The sequence below is a fragment of the Bos indicus genome, chromosome 25 (genome assembly GCF_029378745.1).
Source record: "Bos indicus isolate NIAB-ARS_2022 breed Sahiwal x Tharparkar chromosome 25, NIAB-ARS_B.indTharparkar_mat_pri_1.0, whole genome shotgun sequence".
Classification (NCBI taxonomy): domain Eukaryota; kingdom Metazoa; phylum Chordata; class Mammalia; order Artiodactyla; family Bovidae; genus Bos; species Bos indicus.
The window spans coordinates 40,711,997-40,733,898 of NC_091784.1; the positions used below are offsets into that span (position 1 = coordinate 40,711,997).

General features: G+C 54.4%; 1 protein-coding gene across 1 annotated transcript in view; it reads right to left on the reverse strand.

The window, feature by feature from the left end:
• The window catches only part of SDK1 (sidekick cell adhesion molecule 1), a 745,496-nt gene that overhangs the window by 170,316 nt on the left and 553,278 nt on the right, over window positions 1-21,902 (reverse strand). The window contains exons 6-13 of the mRNA XM_070780283.1: window positions 21,223-21,334; window positions 20,410-20,600; window positions 13,700-13,783; window positions 10,190-10,384; window positions 7,962-8,078; window positions 6,526-6,693; window positions 4,562-4,664; window positions 2,038-2,214 (exon numbers count right to left, since the gene is read on the reverse strand). Of these exons, the coding sequence (XP_070636384.1) occupies window positions 2,038-2,214; window positions 4,562-4,664; window positions 6,526-6,693; window positions 7,962-8,078; window positions 10,190-10,384; window positions 13,700-13,783; window positions 20,410-20,600; window positions 21,223-21,334 (1,147 nt within the window). The remainder of the gene's footprint in view (window positions 1-2,037; window positions 2,215-4,561; window positions 4,665-6,525; window positions 6,694-7,961; window positions 8,079-10,189; window positions 10,385-13,699; window positions 13,784-20,409; window positions 20,601-21,222; window positions 21,335-21,902) is intronic.

Sequence of the window (21,902 nt, forward strand, 5' to 3'; positions counted from 1 at the left end):
ATGACAACGCACCCCATTCACAGGTGAGAAGACCGAGGCTGCAGCATGGGAGCTGGGGAGGGGCCCCCAGGCCAGCATCGCTCGGGGGCAGCCGGTGGCCCTGCTGCAATGGTGGCTTCTCCCCCAACCAGGGTCCCCTAGCCCCCCTGCCCCCCAGGCTGACACAGAGCAGACGCTCCAGGGCGCCAACCATGGAGCAAGCCCACAGGAGAGCTGCCAGCGGCCGGCCTGCTCCTGAGAAGCCCACTTGTAACGTTTCTAATTTCTATATTTAACAAAGTGGCTTTTAACTCGAGCGGGGAGGCTGGGAAGCATGCTTTCAGGCTCTTCTGAAGGACACTATTTAGCCGAGAGTAGCTCTCAGTCACTCCTGCAACAGGAGACTGTGGTTGCTGTCATCCGAGCGAATCCAGGAGATGTTAACGCGCTGGATTTGCAAGTTCTCTGAGAAGCTCGAATGCCCCGCAATCCTGAGTTATGACTATTATCATCACTATTGTCATTGCCGACGTCCTAGAGTTAGGACCTTATTGGATCTAAAGATACGCGCGCTCTAACCTACAACCTTCCCCATTCATTCCGATTTGGAAGAACTGAGAGCTCATTACACCAACAATTCACGAGGACCGCTGTCTCTCACATCAGCTCTGCAACCAGTCGCACCTAAATTGGTTTGAATCGCGAAGCTGCAGTATTCTGTATTTGGAGATGAGGTGTTTTCCCATTACAGAAAGCCCATTATTTTATAGATACAGCAACATTTGCTGGGAAAAAAAATGCATTTTACTTAGAGGAAATCAAATAAGCAAATAGTAGGGAAGATATGTAAATCAGCAGAACATAAAAGCTGTGCGGAATAAAAGCGCCCACTACACTGCAAGCGTGCAGTTCGGCTTCTGCTGACAGAATCTCTATGAAATGCTCACATTTATTTATTTGGTACCAGTGATGGATGATCTGAGTTCTCAAAGGTAGTTTAACTGTGAATAGCGCGGTGTGTCACGTGGATTCATGGGTCGTGGATGCCAGAATCATCAACAATTTTTAGGAAGGTCTTCCCCTGAGCTGTGGATGGGGGAAGGAAGACAGGGGACCAGGGCTGAGCAGGGCGGGCACCCTCAAGCGGTGGGGGGCCCAGGCATGCACACACCTACAAGGAAGGCCAGAGGCCTGAGCAGACTGGCTGCGAGGACTACCGGAGGCCCGCGACACACAAGTTCATTCAACCACCAAAGTGCATTCACTGAGCGCCCCAGGTATGCCAAACACGGCCAGGCCTCAAAACGCAGAGCTGTGTCATCCTCCAGTCCCGGGAGAGAGAAGGGGGAGACAGAGGGTGAGGTGGTTAGACGGCATCACTGACTCAGTGGACGTGGATCTGAGCAAACTCTGGGAGAAAGTGGAGGACAGAGGAGCCTGGTGTGCTGCAGTCCATGGGGTCACAAAGAGTCGGACACGACTGAGCGACTGAACAACAGCAAATAAACGCTGCAGAGATGACCTGGTCAGCAGGCCCTTCAGCTTCCTGCCTGTGAGGAGAGGGGCTGTGGGGGGCGAGTGTGGCCCCCACGGCTCCCCACCCCAGAAGGCCAGGCAGCTGCCCATCCCGCCTGCCTGGCCTTCCTGCCACCTCCGTGAGTGCTGGTGGGAGGTGCGTGCCTCCCCTCAGAGAGCAGTGGGCTCTCAGGGGCACCGGGCCGGCCTGCTGTCCTTTACTGGCTGGAGATTCTGACGGGCATTGCGTGGAAGGGCGGGGTAAACAGTTCGTCAGGACGCAGGGTCGGAGGGGATCATCGAGGAGGAAGAGCAATCGTGAACCAGCCAAGCTGAGGGCGGACACGACCCGACTTTAAGGTTGCCGACCCCCACCCTGTAAGTGTGCGTGTCTGAGGCCCAAGGCGATGACCAAACCCCCAGCCCTGCCAGCGTGGGTGTCTGCGGCCCGGGGCGGCAGCCTCTGATCCCTGTTATCGACCCGCCGCCGTGTGACCAGCGTGGAGGAGCGGCGGCGGGCGCGCAGGCGGGCACGGCACTCACATCACCTCCAGGCGCGCCGTCCTGGAGTCGTTCCCGCCCTCGGAGATCACCCCACACGTGTAGTCCCCGATGTCGCCCGACCACGTCTGGCTGATGAGGAGGGACCCGTCTTTCTCCACCACGACCCTGGAGCTGCTGGACGGGGCGATGACCACGTTGTCCTTCTTCCACACGTAGCTGTGGGCCAAGCAGAGAGGCCTGAGTGAGGACCCCGGCCGCTGACCTTCGCCCTCTGTTGAAAAGTGAGCCCTTGGTGACTTGTGAACGTGTGTGTGTGCTACACTGCTTCAGTTGTGTGCAGTCCTTGTGACCCCATGGACTGTAGCCCACCAGGCTCCCTCTGTCCGTGGGATTCTCCAGGCAACAATGCTGGAGTGGGTGGCCATGCCCTCCTCCAGGGGAATCTTCCTGACCCAGGGATCAAACTCGCGTCTCTCATGTCTCCTGCATGGGCAGGTGGGTTCTTTACCACTAGAGCCACCTGGGCAGCACGACTTTGTGAATGAATTGTAGTAAATAGTAAGAACCACTGAAATGTGCTCTTTAAAGGGTGTTACCTAACATGGGAATTACACCTTAAAAAAAGGAAAGCAACCTAAGGTCTTGGTCGAAACACAGAGGCAGATGCTGAAGTTAAAAGCTGGACACTGAAGACAAGGGCAGGCACTGCTCAGTCCTGGGCTTCGGGACGGGCAGTCTGAGGGGCTGTGGTCACACCTGTCACCACTACATCTGTCCCTCCCACGGAGGAACATCCTGGAGGCCAGAGTGAGGCTGCACGGGGGCAGGGCTGCGTAAAAGTCCCCAGGGCGGAATTCCCCAATTCCTGAAGAAAACGCATCACACCCCGGCAACACGCTTTCTTAAAACCCAGTCATTCAGTCCTTAAAACTGCACGCTCTTCTCTTTTTATTCCTTATGACGCTTTGGCACGCTTTTCTTTTCACATGTAGACGCCGCTAGGAGCCCGCCAGCCTGGGGCTGTGGGCGGGCAGGGGCCCCTCACTGGTCACTGCTGGATGGGATCACAGTGCTGGCTCTCCTCTCCCAAATCCTGGACTGGATTTCCAAAACGCGCCCACTTCTTTCAGGCTTGACGCACACAGAGCACAGGTGTCGCCACTCGGCTCGTCCGGCATCACCCGCAGACAGAGCGGGACCGACCCTGCGGGAAGGAGGGGAATCCGCTGCTCGCTCCGGGAGCAGCGATCAGGGCCAGCGCCCCTCCGGTGTCCAGGCGGGGGCTGCCAGAGTGAGCAACTTAATCACTTCTCAGGAGTGAGCTCCGACTCTGTTTAACCACATAAGGAGCTACAAGGAAACCGCACAGATCTGAGGGGTTTCTCTCGTGGCCTTAGGGCAGCAGAAAATACCTGTTTGTCCTGTGTTGGGTGACACTCCTAAGTCCTTTAGAAACGAATGAATTCTCTAGGATCCAAGAATTCTCTAGGTTATCTTCTAATTCGTTGGCTTTTGTGTGTTTGCTTTACATTCAACATTCTTGGAAGGAAGGCAAACTTGATTTCTGAGCTCTGGGGAACTCCAGAGAGGCAGATAGAAATACAACAATTCTCAATTTGTCCAACAGCTGCCCAAGAAGAGAGAAAACAGCCGGGCTCCACATCCAGGTAGTGACGTGTCTATGCGTCCACCGCCCTCTCCCCCTGCTCAGAGAGGAATGGGAGGAAGCAGGAGGACGCCTCGGTTCCGTCAGGGCCCTCTCCCCCTGCTCAGAGAGGAATGTGAGGAAGCAGGAGGACACCTCGGTTCCGTCAGGGCTGACTGCATGCCTTTGGGGCTGAGGCCAGAGTGGAAACACGAGGATGACCGTGTCCTCTTTCTAGATGCATGCTCAAGGCTGGTTCTGAAAATTAAAAACTCTTCTGAAAGTGGCGGCTCTTGGGGAAGAAGCTCGTGGTCGACAGCCACCTGGGTCTGCTGCCCCATGTCCACCTGGATGGTCAGGTTCTTCATCACGACCTTCCAGGCTGAGTCAGACAAAGCTGGGGCGGGGTCACCGTCCCCTGAGCGGGCCTTCACATCCTCCAGTTCCCCTCGTTCCATGTGTTTTCCTCTAAGCGAGGTGATCACTGCGGGGCCTTCCCCCACGTGGTGCTCCCTCTCTGCCTGATACACAGGAGCCGTCCTTGCGGTAGAGCAGACCCTTCGGGTCCAGCCCGGCCCCAGTGCAAACACTGCTGAAATCCCATTCTATCTCTCTGGATTTTTCTCTCATTAAGTATCAGCCTCTGACAAGCACGTTTTACAGATAGTGTATTAACCTTGGCAGAAAAATCATGAAACGCTGTATTGAAGTCATGAAGTGGAGCACAGCTCGCTGTAAATAACACATAAGGCTGGAGTGGAAAATGGGGTCTGTGTGATTAATGAAGGGGCCCGGGACTGTACGAGGCTGTAATCAGGGATCTGTGGCTGAAATCAAAGCTCCCGAGATTCTCCCCTCTCATCTCTACCTCAGGGCCCCAGCTCACGGAATGTTAATGCTGTAACTGACGGAGCTGACCGGAGAGAAATGCGTGGGTCGTGGGTGGCTCCACAGTGCAGCGTGGCCGTGGTCCCCTTGATCACCACGAGGTCCTCTGGAGGGGTCACGATGGACGTTCGATCTGCAAAGACACAAACTGCAGCTCAGACAGGACCCTGTGGCTGAGAGCTTCCTCCCTCGGTGGGGGGTTGGGGGTAACAAACTGGTCATCTGACGTCACAACCTCGCTTCCTGTCACCTTGGCAAAACGAGTGTAAACGCAAGCGCTCAGAGATGTTCAGGGAATGGAAAGCAAGCCCATCTGCATCTCGGGGAGGCAGGCAGGCCTCCCGTCCCCCACCCCCCAGGTCATGCCCCGACCTCGGAACGCTCCAGAAGGAAACGGGAAGCAAGATCACAGGCAGGTGTCTACCAGGCTCTACGCTCTGAGGAAGAATCTGGATTCTTTCCCGAGAGGATCAACATTCTGGTAAGGTCCACACTGCACCTCATGGCTTTGCAAAGCACTTTCATTTATGGGTTTACTTAATCCTTACAACAGCCTTGCGAGGGCTGTGATCCTCCCAGTGACCAGGAGGGGAAACCGGTGCTCGGCCCTGCAGGGTCTCTTGCCGGATAGTCCGGGGCCAGTGCACGGGGGACCTGGTGCTCTCTGCAGGCCTGAACGCCCGCCCGCACTCCACGGCCCCGCCCTGTGCCCCCACGCCGCACACCTCGAGGCCGGGGCTGCTCTGAGGCAGGAAAGAGCCCGGAGCCCAGATCAGGAGGCTGGGTCCCTGCCTGACCGCTCACCCGTGGGGCATCCAGAGAAGCACCTCTGCTCGGAGCTCGGTTTTCCTGCCTATGAAAGGGGTGCTGCTGTTTGCTCCCACTGGGACAGACAGGGTGGGGGTGCCTGGGGAGACCCCAGGCCACGCGGGGCTGTGCCAGCCATTCTTGTGTTACCACAATTTTGCATCTTAGCAGACCCACAATATGCTCTGCTGAATGACCTACAGAGATGCAGACATCAGTTTTCCAGAAGCTTTTACACTTAGTTAATTTCCAGGGACGCTGGATGAATCAGACGTGGCTGACACATTAGGTTATCGCATGGAACAAAACCTCTTTTCTAGTAAATATTTAACAATATGGGGGGGGTGCTGTACTCATGGTTTTTTAAAAAACTAGTGATATCTTTAGAAAACCTAATAAATTAGGAAGGGCCATTTATCAGAGTGGACACCAACTATATTATAGAAATTTAAACCAGATATGAAATAAAGCACAAGTGCTTTTCTAGCTTTTCTTCAAGGAAGGTATTTTAACAAATTACTCACTCATGCAGTTCAAAGTTTCTCTCCTCATATAGATGGCTTTAGCAAAATCTATTAATGAGCACTGTTACTGGCTGTTTTGGACAATGTTTTGTAGTGATATGGATACGGATGAAGCAGAGAGGGAAAAGTTTATCAGCTGGTGAGGCTGAATACTTGGTAATCCAAACCCTAGGTTCTGGAAAACAATTTATTCTGCATTTCAGAAATAGTGTTATAGTTCACTCCTACACATAGGAAACGTCCATACTTAATATATGAGGAATGTTTTAGTTGGTTATAATTACAGTATGGGAAAAATACTTCCCCTTGGATTTGAATTCTTGATCTATTCTTCTCATGTGATTTGTATAAAATTAGCCAACTTCTCAGTTTTGTTATTTGAACTAGTTTGGCATAATACCCCTACTCTACTGACTTTAAAAAGTTAACCTTTTATCTCTCCTGAAATGTTCCCATTAAGTCTTTGAATACATTTTCTAATTATTCTTTTAGAAGCTGAAAAAGACTAATTGCTCAACAGATTTCTCTAAATTAGTTGTAAAAATAATGATTCTCCTTTGATTAGATTAGGGAGTCCAAGGGCACATTGACATCCCCAAGCGCAGACGATGTGCTGATTAAACCATTAGTAACAGATTGGCCCGCGTGGGCCGCGGTCCTCACTCCACACGGTGAGCGTGGCGGATGCGTCCAGGGAGCCCTCTGAGTTGGCTGCGTGGCAGGTGTAGCTGCCTGCATCCTGGATGGAGACGGGGGCGATCTGCAGACCCCCAGACTCCAGGAGCATGAACCGGGGGATCCGCACAGAGCCGCTGGCCAGAATGTGGCTTCCTGCGGACGACAGAGAAAACAGGGACGTGAGAACTGTAACGTTCAAGGAGATGCAATGCTGTGGCTGCAGCCGGGAAGATAAACGAGGAAATAATCGGAAGAAAGTGGAAACTATACGCACGGAAGTAACCAAAGCAGTTTGTTTAGCAGTCGTTAGGATAACCGAAGCCAAGAACACCCTAACTGTCCAATGCGGAGAGACTCAGTTAAGAAAATTGTGATCTGTGAATGGACATGTACACTCTGCTGTCTTTCTCCTGTACAGCACGTGGGACTCTGCTCAGCCTCCTGTGGCAGCCTGGATGGGAGGGGAGTCTGGGGGAGAAAGGATCCAAGTGTACATTTGGCCAAAGCCCTTAGAGTTCACTGGAAACCGTCACAACACTGTTATTTGGCTAAATTTTAACACAAAGTAAAAAGTTTAAAAAAATTACGATCCATAAATGTGATGGCTTCCTCTGAGTGGCTGATTCTGAGTTTTCTGTATATAAATTTTCTTTTTTCTTTGTGTATATACATTTTCTATCTAAAGCTATTATTACATTCTAAATCAGGAAAGACAAGAAGAAAATATCTAAAATGAAAGAATCCCCTCTTTCCGATTAATCGGTAGCTTCCCAGATCTTTGTGTCTATAAGCTGAGGCCCCTTCGAGAGTTGGGAAGCCACCAAAGGCTTGTCTGGGTGAGAAAAAAGTGTAAGTTTTGAGGTTTCACCTGGATACAGTCCATCAAGCATGATCTATGGGGAGGAACCCAATTCAGCTGGGGCTTGTCAAGGACGGACCGCGTGTGCCATCCATTCAGTGGCGGGGTGCCTGAGGTGTAGATGGGGCCGGGCGGGGGCGGGGTGCTGTGACCAGCCCGGGACGCGACTCCACACAGGAACGGAAACAGAGTCAGACTGAGCGTCGCACACGTCCGCTGAGGACGCAGGTGATCCTGCGCTGGAAGCAGCTCGCTTACAGTAACAAAGGACGTGCTCCTAGCCGTGACCTCCCTCCTTCACAAAGGGGCTGAAACCGGGCGCCCTGATTTAAGGGGCCGCCCGGCCCGAGGCACTGACGGAGGGTCTGCAGAGGAAAGAGCTGTCCGCGCGTGGTAGGGGCGTGTGCCTCTTCTTCGGACGGTGAGCTCCGTGGAGCTCGTGGGGTCTTGCCGGTCTGGCTCCCCAGGATCTTCCGCGTCACAGAACGGGTGGGTGAGCGGGAATAACAGAGGTAACCCTGCCCGGCCGGCTCGCCTCCCGAGGCAGGTGTGAGCCACCTACCTCTGCTCCACACGATGGCCGGCCGGGGGGCCCCGGACACCTCACACCTGAGCACGGCCGTCGTCCCGTCGGTCACCGTGGTGTCCACAGGGAGCTGGGTGAAGGCGGGGGCCACATCTAGGCAGAGGACGCGACAGTGAGACGGGAATGCTCAGGCCAGCCTGGAGGACGCATCTGCCTGGGAGTTTACGGGACTAACCGCAGACGGTGCTGCAGCGATAAAGGGTGGAACCCTTCAGGACCGACTGTAACCCTCCGCCAGCACGAGGCGGCGAGAGCAGGAGGGCCTCTGCACGCGTGCTCAGTCGCTTCACAGCCGGCGCTTCTGTGACCCCGTGGACTGCAGCCCGCCAGCCTCCTCTGTCCCTGGGGTTTTCCAGGCAAGAATACTGGAGTGGGTAGCCAGGCCCCCCTCCAGGGGATCTTCCTGACCCAGGGATCAACCCAGCCCATGTCTCTTATGTCTCCTGCATTGGCAGGTGGGTTTTTTACCACTGAACCACAGAGCTTTCAGATGAACATTAAAGAGAAGATGGACATTTATTTATAGAAATCAAACAACCTGCTTTCATTGTTAAAAAAAAATAGAGATCTAATTTCTGAATATTAAATATCACCCAAGAGATGACATTTTGACACTTCCTAGGATCCATTTTGAACATTAAAATAACTAGAGTCTAAGGACCTCAGAAAAGAATCTTAGCTTTGTCCCTGAGCCTCACAGGCCCAGAGTAACTGACATGGGTGCTCAGTAAATGCTTGTTAAATGAAGAAATAGATACTGATTGTTTTGCACACTATATTTTTATTTCATGAAAAGTGCTTTAATTAAAAAAAAAATCCACTTTGCAAAGCCCTGTACTTACAAAACAGATACGTAGCATGATCATTACAGGTATTTATTTGTTCCTGCTCCAGTTGTCATGGGAACCAGGTTAAGTGGCACTTTCATTTAAATTTCCAAACTGATCCTCCTGAGACCCCTGTGACCTGGGCTGAGCTGGCTACATTTTGAAGAGAGAGCTGAGACTGGGTGGGATCAGGTGGTCTTCCCTGGGTCTCCCATGAGAGCAGGGTCTGCGGCCTCCACCCTGGGCCTGGTCCAGTCTGTCCCTGTTTCTGTAAATGAAGCCCTGTGAACAGCCACGTCTGCTCAGACCTGTCTGGGCTGCCTCCAGGTTACGACAGCAGAGGTGAGTGGGGGCAACAGAAACCACCTCCCTCAAAGCCAAAAGCAGTTACTGGCTTTGTACAGTCCCTGCCCCGCACACCCTGGCCCCCTGCTGCAGAACAGGCTTAAGTAATTCCGGGCTCAGACACTCAGTCGAGTTTCACTCTTTGAGACCCCATGGACCACAGCCCGCCAGGCTCCTTTGTCCATGGGATTCTGCAGGCAAGAACACTGGGGTGGGTTGCCCTTCCCTTCTCCAGGAGATCTTCCCAACCCAGGGATCAAACCCGTGTCTCTTATGTTGTCTCCTGCACTGGCAGACGGATTCCTTACCACTAATGCCACCTGGGAATCCCCAAGTAATTCTAATAGATCAAAACTCAGTTTCCAGCTTAAGACCCCAGTATTACTTTTACTGCTTGAAGTGATACTGGTTTCCTAGACTCCACAATGGAGGGGAAATTTGACCCCGGGCAGGGTCAGAGGAAGTGACTCCTAGTTTAGCAAAACGCATGCATGAATATCTCAATATTGCACCAGTGTCTTCTGAGTCACCGCTGACAAGAGCCACTGGCCATGCGCACGCTGGCCGTGATTTGATTTCCTGAACGGCCCCCACACCTGGAGACATCAGCATTTTGCTTCCAGACGGGGCAAGTATGAGAATTCCATAATCACTAAACTCTACTTGCTTTAGAAGAAAAGCAACTACAGGAGGTTAAAGAGAAAACGCACAGGTGCCTTTATCTTATTTTTCATAGTGCCAAAGCATTTCTGTTAATGGGATCATAAAAGAAACTCACGAAAGCACTATAATTGTTCAATAAAACGAAAATAGAGAATAAATATATAAGAACAGGTAGAAAAAGATCAAAAGAAGAAGATTAGGCATGAGCCATCCACTTAGTCTTTCCAGTTCTGCCCAGAAAGATGGGGACTTTGCTTCTACGTCTCAACAGAGCAGCGCGTTCAAGTGGCCGGGGTGAGGGCACTTGGGCTGGACAGAGACCTGTGTTCTCTGAGCGTTCATGGGGCGAGGGCAGGGAAGCCTACTCACTGGTGACGTCCAGGTAGGTGTGTGTCTGGACCTCCCCGCCCGCGTTGCTGGCCAGGCACTGGAAGATCCCTGAGTCCTCTGGACGCAGCTGCCGGACGCGCAGGCCTCCGCCAGCCAGCACTTGGTACCGAGGGTTCTGGAGCTTGTTGATGGAGATGGCATCCTTGAACCACTGGAGGGCGGGAGGAGGGACCCCTGCAGAGAAGTGGAAACAGTCGGGCATTTAAAACTCACTAAATTTCAAGAACTGCTATATGAGGACTGAGGCAAAATGACTCCAAGGTAGAATGGCGGCACTTCACTGGGCATCTCCTCACCCCTCCAAGCGCCCGGTCGGGTGGTGTTCTTATCTTCCATGCAGATGGGGAGCGGGCTGCAGACCCTTCCAGCTCTTCCCACGGCCTGGCCCTGCCCTTAACCTATGGGTACAGCTGTGACTGACCTCAGACAGTGCTGGGAGGAAGGCCCCTGGCCCTGCGGTGACTGCCTCTGTCTTGTGGGGACTGGGGAAGGGTCACCAGGGTGGGAGACAGGTGCCCCCTCCAAGCTGTGCCATTGGGCAGGGCAGGTAACCCCTCTTCTTCCCTGTTCCCTGGGACTCGGTAAGGAAGTGGTGTCCCCCCTCGAAGGTGACTGTGAAGACCGATCGCATCAGCACATAAGCTCCTCCCAGCGCCCAGCCCAGGTGGCGTGCTCACCGCACAGCCTGGGACTACAGCACCCCATCTCAGGAGTCGGGGTCACTGATCCACGCGCTCCTGATGCACGCACGATCAGTCACATGAATCAGGCACTGATCCACGCACTGGGGGCCTGGTGGATGGGCTCAAGCAGCACGCATGCAGGGCGCATCTGGTCCAGGTTGTGGATTCGGGAGACGTCACTGTGGCCCCGAGACCAGGCTGGTGCAGAGATGATGGGGTTGGGGGGGGTGCTCCCATGCCTGCGCCCAAGAGCGGGTGGGCCAGCATCAGATGGAGGCCCAAGGCCCAGCCGCCCCTCCCGGGGGCCCCTCTGCATTCGGGTGATGTCACGGGGAGGCCGAGACTCCCGAGCAGTGAGACGAGCTGCACACGGCCTCGCCACCTGGAAGGAGGCTTGAGGTTGGGGTTCGCCAGGCGGGTGTGCTCAGTGGACAGGGCCACGGGGCAGAACCTGGGGTGTAAGTGAGGGGCTGTCCTTGGCCCAGGAGCACGAGGACCTCTGTTGCTTGTCCCCCAAACGGGTGTGGTCACTGCAGGTGGCCAGGCAGCCGCATGGAAACGCACTGTTCCTGGTGGCTTTGCTGCCTGGGACACACTGGGCCCTCCTCTCGGTTCCCTTAGGTCCTTGGGGAACCAGCAAAGGGAAGACTGCTTCCCTGCTCCCTCCTCCCGAAGCCAAGAAGGGTCAGGCCACCCAAGAGGGTGGCCCAGAGAGGCCGTCGGTGGAACAGACCAAGGCACTCGAGACGGGGTCCTGGGCTTCCATGGGCACAGGACGCCGGTTGTCGGAAAAATGCGGAAGCACCTGGCTTATTTCTAGATCTTGGATCCTTCTGTGCCTCAGCTTCCCTAAATATAAAATGAATTTGAATAAAACATCTCGACACGATTCACGCTGAAAGGCACACTCAGATCTGTTCAATTGTGATACTGTGTAGGTGTAAGATGTCTTCTTTAATAAATAAAGCTAATATCGTGGAATATTTCAAGATAATGTATTCTCAGATTCTGTTCTTTGCCTTCATTATGTTTCCTGTCACTTTTCATTAAATAAGGAAATTAAAAAAATTCATTTGAAGGTAAAAGCATAACCATTGCATGTAAAGTCTCATAATAGCAATTACATGATGTAGCTTTCATAAAGAATAACCTCTTCGCATGCTGCTATGGTTTCATTGTCAAAATTAAAAGAAAGCAGTAAATTATATGATGGCAACGCAATGTTGAAAGACCTGTTCAGTACATATTTATAAGCCTGTACTTAACAAGCAGTTTACTCTGTAGAAATCATGCAAGAAAAGCATCTTCTTGTCAAAGGGAGAGCTTAACATTGTCATTTATAGAAAAATAATTGTTAGTGTACAGGGAACTAGGAATAGTTCTATTTGGGGGCAATTTAATGTCATAAACAGAAATCTTATCCCTGCAATATGGCAGACTCTTGTTTCTAAAGTATAAGCACTCTAAATATTTTATAGTCTCACTTTCAGAGAGTTGTTGGCCTTAAAAAACTGGTGTTTAGGCAGAGGTGAGAACAATGGGGCCACGGTAAGGAAAGATTTCCCCGGGAAGTTCACAGGACCCCTCCTCTCCCCTCCTGGCGCCATCCTTGTGGGTCGAGCCGGTCACAGAGAAGGGCGCAGGGCAGGGCTGGACACGGCGCTCCGGGAGCTGCTGGGGCAGGGGCCGGAGCCCCGGAGGAACCAACTCCCCTGGGCCGGAGCCGCCTCTGCAGGAGGCTCAGTGGATGCAGGGGCGGGCACTAGACGCCCGTGTCTACGCTGACCCTCCACACTACCCTGAGGGGCACCCCCGCTGCCTCCCTGCAGGTCAGTCGCATCTGTTTGGGTCCAGGCCTAAGCACTGGCTACGGAGAGCTGGTGGATGTGGGTTCAGATCTGGCCTGTCCAGAGATCCATGAGCAGCGCCCTCGCCAGACCCCAGGCGGTGACTTTACAACAGGGTATCCTCCATCTTCCCACCTCTGCATCTAAGGGGGTGCTTTCCTGAAGATTCCCAGAACTGCTGGGAAACACTCAGCCTCCAAGCTCTCAGAAGAAAAGCTGAAACCCTTAAGACGCACAGGTCTTAATGTCAAAGGTCCTTCTCATTCCCTGACCCTCTCCAGGGCACTTGTGCAGTTTTGATTATGACCCGGCCCTGCTGGAGGCCTAGTGTGACCACATGTGTGCTGGACGTGGAACAGGAGCAATGGCCAGCGAGGGGTCAAGGCAAGAGGTCAAATCATCCCCGTGACAGAAGAAAGGCCAGTCAAAGGCTGAAAAGCCAGAAAAACAGGAAGATTTCCTATTCAAGAAGTTAGAAAGATCTCTCTCCCCTCAGAGCGGACATGATCAGCATCCCCTCTCACCCCGGGGATGAGAACGAACTTCCTGCCCCAAGTCCTGGGAGGCTCACTCTGGGGGAGTCGGAGCCTCTGAAGGGAGTCAGGAGGGTAAGACTTGGTCTCTCTCTGTTAGAACAGATGCCGTTAAGGCTTCACGGCTGTTCCTTTGGGTAAATACTCTTATCCCTGCTTTGCAGGTGAGGACGCAAAAGCCCAGCAAGATCAAAGGCCTTCCCCAAGGTTGCACGCCCAGCAGCTGAGTTCTGCTCCAGGTGAAGCGTCTGCCTTCTCACCGTCACAGCCCACCTGCCAGTGCTGCCCAGACGATGGCTCTGCCCTGGAGATGCCCTGTTGTTCCTCCACCGTGTGGAGGCTCCCTGCACAGCCTCTGTGCACCCGCCCACGGCTCCCCCACCCTCTATGGCTCACCTGCACCCACCCACGGCTCCCCTCACTCACCCATGGCTTCACACACGATGTCCACGTTTTCTTCCACTTCCGCTAATATCCGACTCTTGGGTTCCGCGGTAAAATAGGGTGGCTCTTTAAACAAGAAAAAAACCGAAACAGCCCCTAAGCCAAAGAGATGTATTTCAGAAGACCCTTACAGCCTGAAAGAGTTTGAACTCCTTTGATAGAACTGTTTTTGAAAACTTCATTAGCTACCTACCATCGTGCACACAAACTCAGAATTCAGTGAGCAGAGTCCAAAGGCAATTTATAGTCCAAGGTTTCAGAAAGCAAATTACTACTCAGGGCAATGGCCACTTTTCAGTTTATGGGTCTGAATCATGGAATATCTTAATTCACATTTTAGAAGGACTATCCCATGAGGTTCACAAAGGTTTATATTTACAGCACAGTATTTTATAGGCTAGTTTGCTTCCGTGTCTAAACTAAACAACAACTCACAAAACCTGTCAAATAAAGCGCCACAGGCAGGTGCCCAGCCTGTATCAGGGAACAGGGCAGCCTATTAGCATATTTTTCAAAGTCTTAGCAGTTCTTCTCCAAAATATAGATTTAATACTTCAGTGGAAGGCAAAATCATAGTTAAGAGAAGAAGGAAATGGACCTCTCATCCATCTTCAGCAGCAAAGAAAGCACAACCCCTTGCATATCTCCAGACACCCGGCCCGCCCGCCTGCCGCTGGATGAACAGCAGAAAAGCAGTGGTTGTAGTAAACAATGAATTTCCTTGGAGAGTAAACTGCAGTATTTTTCTTGGTTTATTTAGCAGGAACTCAACATTGGCACGGCCACGTTTGTCGAGTATTAAGGTAGCAGTGTCTTCATTATCAGGATAACCAAGGCTGGTCATTAGCTTTCCTTGTGATAATTTCCGGGGACTGTCTTCCAGACAGGTTTGTTTCCAACTCTAATTGTGTGACTGTGGATACTAGAGCTTGGCCTGCCTTCTGTACTGACTAAATCTTTAAACAGGGTGGGACCTAAAGGAGGAAACAGAGAAGGGAAAACTTCAGTGTTTCAGAGACATGATGGAGGAGGCAAGGCTGCAAGTCCCTCCCTGGGAGCAGTCAGGTGTCAGCCCTGCAATCACGGCGTTGCTCAGGCAGGAACGACCGCTGGACGGAGCCCGTCTGCTCGAGGCCACGGCCACAGAGGGGGGCAGACTCTCCACCTGGCTGTGTGTGTGTAGGCCAGGCCTCGAAGAATACTGCAGCTTCCCCGTCAGCAGGCTGGTCTTCAGCTACGCACACACACACACTCACACACACACGCTCACACACGCTCACTCACACACGCATGCTCACACACACTCGCTCACACACGCAGGCTCACACACGCACGCTCACACACGCTCGCTCACACACACTCACTCACACACGCACGCTCACATACGCTCACTCACACACGCAAGCTCACACACGCACGCACGCTCACACTCCACCACGTCTCCTTCATCAGTGGTGAGGCCAGCAGCACTAGCCACCGGCAGCAGGAGCAGACGGCAGGCTAACGACCCGGCGGCTGCGCCCTGCCCAGGCCCCGAGCCGTCCTGGATGCTGAAGTCAATACCTACCCTGCTGCCTGGTTACAGGGAGGTGAGGGGAAAGGAGAAGAACTAAGGTAAAACATCAGCGTCTGCCGTGATTGACCACATCTTGCTCTGGGATCCCTGGAGAGCCCCACGCAGCTGTGGTAAGTGAGAGAGCCCCCGCGTCCTTTGCTCGGTTTCCCGACAGGGAAAGGGGCACCTCGCGTGTTCGGCACCGACACCTCCAGCCTTGCCCGCCTCCCGTGTGTCCCCGTGCACACGTGTATGTGCACACGTGTATGCACTTGGCCCCGTGCACTGTTACAGCTCATGTGGATCTGCGTCCACACCACAGTCAGGATGCGGAATGGGTCCAGCCTCCACGCTGCCCTTCTGTAACCACACCCACCCCAGTGTCCCACCCGGGGTCTCTGGTAACCCTCAGCTGCTCTCCGTCTCTTTATTGCTGTCATTTCAAGAAAGTTACACACGTGCAATCACACAGTCCTGGCCGTGTGGACCCGGCTTTTCTCATTCAGCATCCCTTGAGGGTCTCCTGAGAGGAGTCACACTTTGACGGTAAAACCCCACACGTAAGATGCTCAGCACCCACGGGACCAGACAGCCCTGAGGTGCAGACTGCAGACGCTGACTGGCAGGCCGACTGATGTCCTGGGGCCGTTCTCCTGGCTCTGCAGTGTCCGGGGCTTCCAGACGCTGGGGAGCAGCCCACCTGGGCTCAGAGACGAGGGGCCGTCATCACACAGCGGCCCTTGGCTGGCCCAGGCTGGCCACAGGCCTGGCTCTGGGGCTGCAGGTGCCTGGCCTGGCCGCTCTCCTCTGAGCGCCGTCATCCCCGCCTGGCCAGCGCCCTGGTGCCCAGCTCCGTGTGCTCTGTGACCCCGAGTCTCCCTGGGCACATCTGGGAGGGCAGCCTCTGGAGCTGGCCGAGCACTGTCTCCTCTGCTGCCAAACCCCAGGCAGGGTTCAGTGGCCGAAATCCAGGGAGGCCAGGTCTGCTCACTCATTCATTGATTCTCCTGCCTTTTCCAGAAAGCCTTCCAGGTGGCTGAGCACGCAGAGTAGCCGTGGGGCTGCCGCAGGCCTCAGACCCTCCTGGCTTCCGATGGTCATCCCACCGTGCCCTGCCTCCGCCCGTTATCTCTCCCCACCTCCTCCAGCAGCCCCGCAGCACTCAGAAGACTCTCCTCTCCACCCTCAGCTACTTCAGTGGGCTACAAGGAGAACAGACGGGGAGAGTACCGGCCACATCAACCGAGAGACACTGAGGTGCCTGGTGGGGAGAGTCTGCTGTGAACGAGGCAGCCCCACCGTGGACTTCTCGGGGCAAGTGCGTGTCCTTGCTCATGGGCAACAACCCTGTTATAGAAGGGCACTCTGCCAGTGAAGGACCCGAGACACCCCCTCAGCCGTCTGCCCCCCACCCCACCCCCAGAGCCACCGTCTCGGGAAGCGGCAGAGCCCAGGGTGGGCCCTTGACTCGCCGTCATCATCCACACGCTGGCGCCTGTGTCCACTGGGGCAGGAAGGACGCCCCCAGAGGTGTCCACCCCCAGTCAGCGGTGCCCAAGAACACGCTACACCGCATGGCAGGGGGGCTCTGCCGACGTCATCGAGGTCATTAATCTAAAAATGGGGAGACTTTAGATCTGTTGGGTGGACCCATCCTCATCACAGGAACCCTTAAAAGCAGAGAACCTTCTCCGGCTGGAAGCAGGAGGGACGGCAGGAGGGGAGGTCAGAGGTCTGGGCATGAGGACCCGGCCTGCTGCTGACTCTGAAGACGGAGGTGGCTGTGGCCAGGGATGCTGGCTGCCTCCAGAACCCAAGAACGACCCTCCAACAGTTCGGAAGGAAACAAGGTCCAGTTCCACAGCCTCGTGAACTAAATCTGCCAGCCCCTGGGGGAGCCAGGAGGTGGACCCTCTCAGAGCTTCCAGACAACAGCCCAGCCCAGCGCAGCCTGGAGGCCGGGAACCTCCTGGAGGTTCCGGGAACCTGCCTGGAGGCGACACGTCTGTGTTAGTTTGAGGTGTTGGGTTTGTGGTCCTTTCTCACCTGAGCAACACAAAGGCCGCCCAGTCGTCCTGGTTCCTTTGCAGGGAATGTCCTACTCAAGTCGCTTCGCTGGAAAATTCAGACTCGATCTGCAGGGCCAGACCTCCTGCTCCTTCTGCAGAGCCTCCCTGACCTCCGCGGGCTGGGTCTACCCCCCCACCTCGGCCATGTGCCCTGGGGGCCGATGACCCACATCTCTGTGATGTACCCAGACTCTGGGTCTACCCCCCCACCTCGGCCATGTGCCCTGGGGCCGATGACCCACATCTCTGTGATGTACCCAGACGGCGGTCTTCCTGCCATGCTGGATGCTGCTTCGAGGAAGAACGTGTCATCTCTGTGGTTTTTGGACCTGATGTAATTTCCGAGATGACACTTAGAAACCCCCTACCTGAGGAGAGAGAGAGGAGATGACCCCAGGCTTCAGGAGCCTAACACTCCTTTAGGGATGGACATGCATCTTCCTGGTCTCGAAGTTCCCCTCCTCCCCACCAGGCCACGCAGTGCTGGACAAACATGCTCCTGGGGGGTTAACTCCAGCACTTCCAACCTGTCACACGGAAGGCGCCCTGGCCCCACGCCCTGGACACCCTGGGCACAGACAGCTGGAGCACTGACCCCACACACTGGACACCCTGACCCCAGACAACGGGCACCCTGGCCCCAGACAGTGGGCACCCTGAACCCACGCACTGGACACCCTGACACCCAGACAGTGGGCACAAAAGGAAATGGACCCTGCACAGGGCGGGTGGAGGAGAATGGGCCGCCAAGCCTAGGAGGCCACCTTCCCCAGGAGAGTTACGGCCACGACACTGCTGTAGTCAGACCCCATATTCCTGTTTAAACCTCAGAAATGAAGCCACCCAGCGGGGGAGCTGGCGGGCGGGGTACGCAGCCACAGCTCTCCTGACTGGTCTCACCAGTATGAAACAGAGCAACAGGGAGCCGACCTGGGTCTGCTCCCTTTCATCTGCATGTTCATGGTGACAGCTGCCCACAGGGTTCCCCGTGACAGCCGGGCCCCGTGTTTCTTGAGGACCCCTCCCTCGACCATCTCGGGGCTCGGGGCCATAATCTCCCGAATCAGTCTGAACTAACAGGCTCTTCAGGGCCTTCCCAGGACTCAACCAGAAAATCCCACCTGTCACAGCAAATTCTTATGAGTACAGGGGATTTAAATCAACATCATAAAGATGCAAGTGCGTCCGTGCACCTTTAAAAGCTGAATATGGAGAGGCGGCAACTCGGAGAATACAGTAACAATCTGCTCTGGAATCCAGATGGAAATGCAAAACCAAGTTCCCATGACCGATTTTTCAAAGGGAATTACGACGGAAACAAATGTTCTAGTTCACAGGGAGATAAATTTCTTCTCTTGATTAAATAATCTGGCCATCTGATGCAAAGAGCCGACTCATCAGAAAAGACCCGACTCATCAGAAAAGACCCTGATGCTGGGAAATATTGAAGGCAAGAGCAGAAGGGGATGACAGAGGATGAGACGGTTGGATGGCATCACTGACTCGATGGACATGAGTTTGTGCACGCTCCGGGAGTTGGTGATGGACAGGGAAACCTGGCGTGCAGTCCATGGGGTCGCAGAGTCGTATGTGACTGAGTGACTGAACAACAAAAAACGTTTTATCACAATTCAGCCCCGTCTGCTGGAGACTTAAACGTCACAGACTTTAACTTGGGCTCTACCTGTGACATGCTGCACTCACACGGCCGTAGATCACCCCCGGAAGAAAGGTCCGCCTCAGGAAACGGGGTGCGGGATGGACCACTGTGAAGCGTGGATGAGGAGGGCAGTGGGGAGCCGGCCCGGCTCCCTGGTGTAGAGTCTGACTCAGGCCTGCCTCGCCAACACTTCACAGTTCGTGCGTGTCTCTCAGAACAGCGGGCAGGCTCGCGACATGTGCATTTGACAGCCATTCTCGGGCAGTAGAGCCGCTTCCTCGTGACTGACAGGAACATGGTGCGGACTGCCCATTCTGCAGCATTTCTTCACACTCTTGCTAATTTCTTGTGAAGACACAGGCTTCTGTTCTTTCTTGGTTTGCAAAGAGGCAGACTGCAGGGTCTGTGATTAATGCGGGAGGAGTGACTGCTCTCAGAGGCTTTCTGCTCCTGAGAGACTTCCCTTCCCGTTCTCACCTGCCTTATCCTCAGAGAGAAGCAGGGGCCGTCCCGCCTGGGCCGATCCCGCGGGCACCGCTCATCGGCGGCAGCCACCACTCCTGGACAGGCCACTACAACAGTGATTGCAGCCAGTGTGGGTCCTAACAGGGGCTTAAAACACGCGAGAACTACAGGCCCTGCCTCGTGATACAGTGCAACCTTTTCATAACCTGAAAACAGACGAGGATGCCCTCAGTCGGCATGCCAGGCGCACCTCCTAAACGCCAGCATCTCCCGGGATCCCCTTAGTTGGCATGCCAGGCACACTTCCTAAACGCCAGCATCTCCCGGGATCCCCTTAGTCGGCGTGCCAGGCGCACCTCCTAAACGCCAGCATCTCCTGGGATCCCCTTAGTCGGCGTGCCAGGCGCACCTCCTAAACGCCAGCATCTCCCAGAGGCTAGAGCAGCCGGACCGCACCTCAGCGTGTCTCCTCCTCGGTTTCAGGATGACACGTGGTCCTGGGACACCTCTCTGTTCTCACTTTTCAGTTTAACAAAAGGGAACACTCAAGACTCTCACTTTCTCCTGGCTCAGAAAGTAAAAAATACAATGGTAATAGATTAACCTCTGAACACTGATCAGAACAGACAAATAAGAGTTATAGAAAAGCATCGTGGCAGAAAGACCAGGATCCAAAGGCGATAAATATGCCAAGGATCTTGACACTCTTATTTCCCAAGCTTTACGATTCAAAGTTTTCAGAAGAACATTTCTAGGAAGTATTCAGAACATCAACTCTTTGGATTGAATGCACTGATGTTCTTGGGAAAGAAGAACAGGCTGAGTCTGGGAGGCAAACTTCACCTCCATGTGCTGAGTTAAAAATAAAGTGAGTGGAATACGGGAGTTAGCTACGCTGTTTTCCCAGACTGAGGTGTGGGGCCACTCCCCGTCTGAGCCTTACCTATGATCGAAAGGAAGGCTCTGGCTCTGGCGGGCTCGAAAGCACTGCCGGGCAGGGCCGCCTCGCAGATGTACACCCCAGTGTCCGAGGAGGTCGGGTTGCTGATGGTGAGGCGCCTCCCAAAGCCGTGGAGCCCAGTGGTGACCCTCACTCCGTTTCTCTTCCAGGTCACACTCAGCTCCTCGGCGGGCCTGGGGAAATGAGGGGCGTTAGTGACGGTAACTGTGGATGGCGTAGGGGGCAATAATCTTTCTACCAGGAACCATGGTGGGCTGAACAATGGACACTTAAAAACCCATCCAGATGCAGCTCTGCTCCCTTACGGCACCCGCGGATGACACATTCTGCTCAAGGGCTGCTGAGCAAGGATAGCTAATTGCAGCGGCAATGGACCATAAGTGCTAATGGTTCCATTGGCTCCGGGAAAGAATGTTTAAACTAAATCCTGCCAGGGGACACGCTACATGGGAGGCCTGACCCCAGGGACTCGAGCGTGCGGCGGCCACCAACTGGGTGGAGAATACCTCGCACAACAGAGAAGAGGGGGTTAACGCTTTCCTTTGCACCCAGAGGCCTCAGCTCCCCTCTGCTCCTCAGCCAGAATCTCAGAGGATGCTCTCCACTTGACCCACAGTTAAAGCTCCGACTTCGAGTATTAATGTTACACCCAACATAAACGCTGCAGAACAAGGCCTGGGAAAGGTCCACGCGGTCTTCCCATGATGTGTTGTGCCTATAGCCTGGCTGTGGGACCAAGTTCTCTGCTGCTGGGGGAGCGGGCCACACCCAGCAGGTGGGGGACCAGCTGCCTACCTGGCATTGGCGATGCACTCCAAGGTGGTCTCGCTGGACCCGGCCACCACACTCCTGTTGCTTGGGGGAACCACGATGACGGGGGCCACGGCTTCAGGCGTGCCAGTGTCTCCTGTGGCAGAGAAAGCGGAAGCCATGAGGGGGGCCTCTGGAGCACAGACAGGGTGCAGACGGGAACGTGGTGTGAGGTGGGGCACAGACATGAGTCTCGTCGAGCCACTCCCACAGGACAGCCAGCATCTCCTGGCCTGACCCAGCCCCAAGGAGGCCTCCCTGGGGTCCTGGTCGGGCGTTTTTGACCAGGGGCCGGGGTTGGAGCCCACAGCCCGTGAGCCCACGTCCTGCCCAGAAGCCCTGGAAACTGAGAGCTCTCGCTGCCCCTCTGCACAGCGCACTCATGACGGCCTTCACACGGCTGCACGTGTTCCACTGCTGACCTTATTTATCAATTAAAGACTTTGCTGATTGAGGTACCTGGTCTAGCCACTACTTTCAAATCCATCCAATTCCACAACTATTTCGCGGGTCAGGCCCTCTCATGGGTACCTGTGTTGTTGGGAAGTGGCCACTCTCTTATGTGGGCCCGAACGTGACCCTGGAGCAAACACATCCCACGAACCAAGCACTCGGTGCAATCCTTTCTCTCTGAAGCATAAATACCCTGACTCCATCTCTGTTGT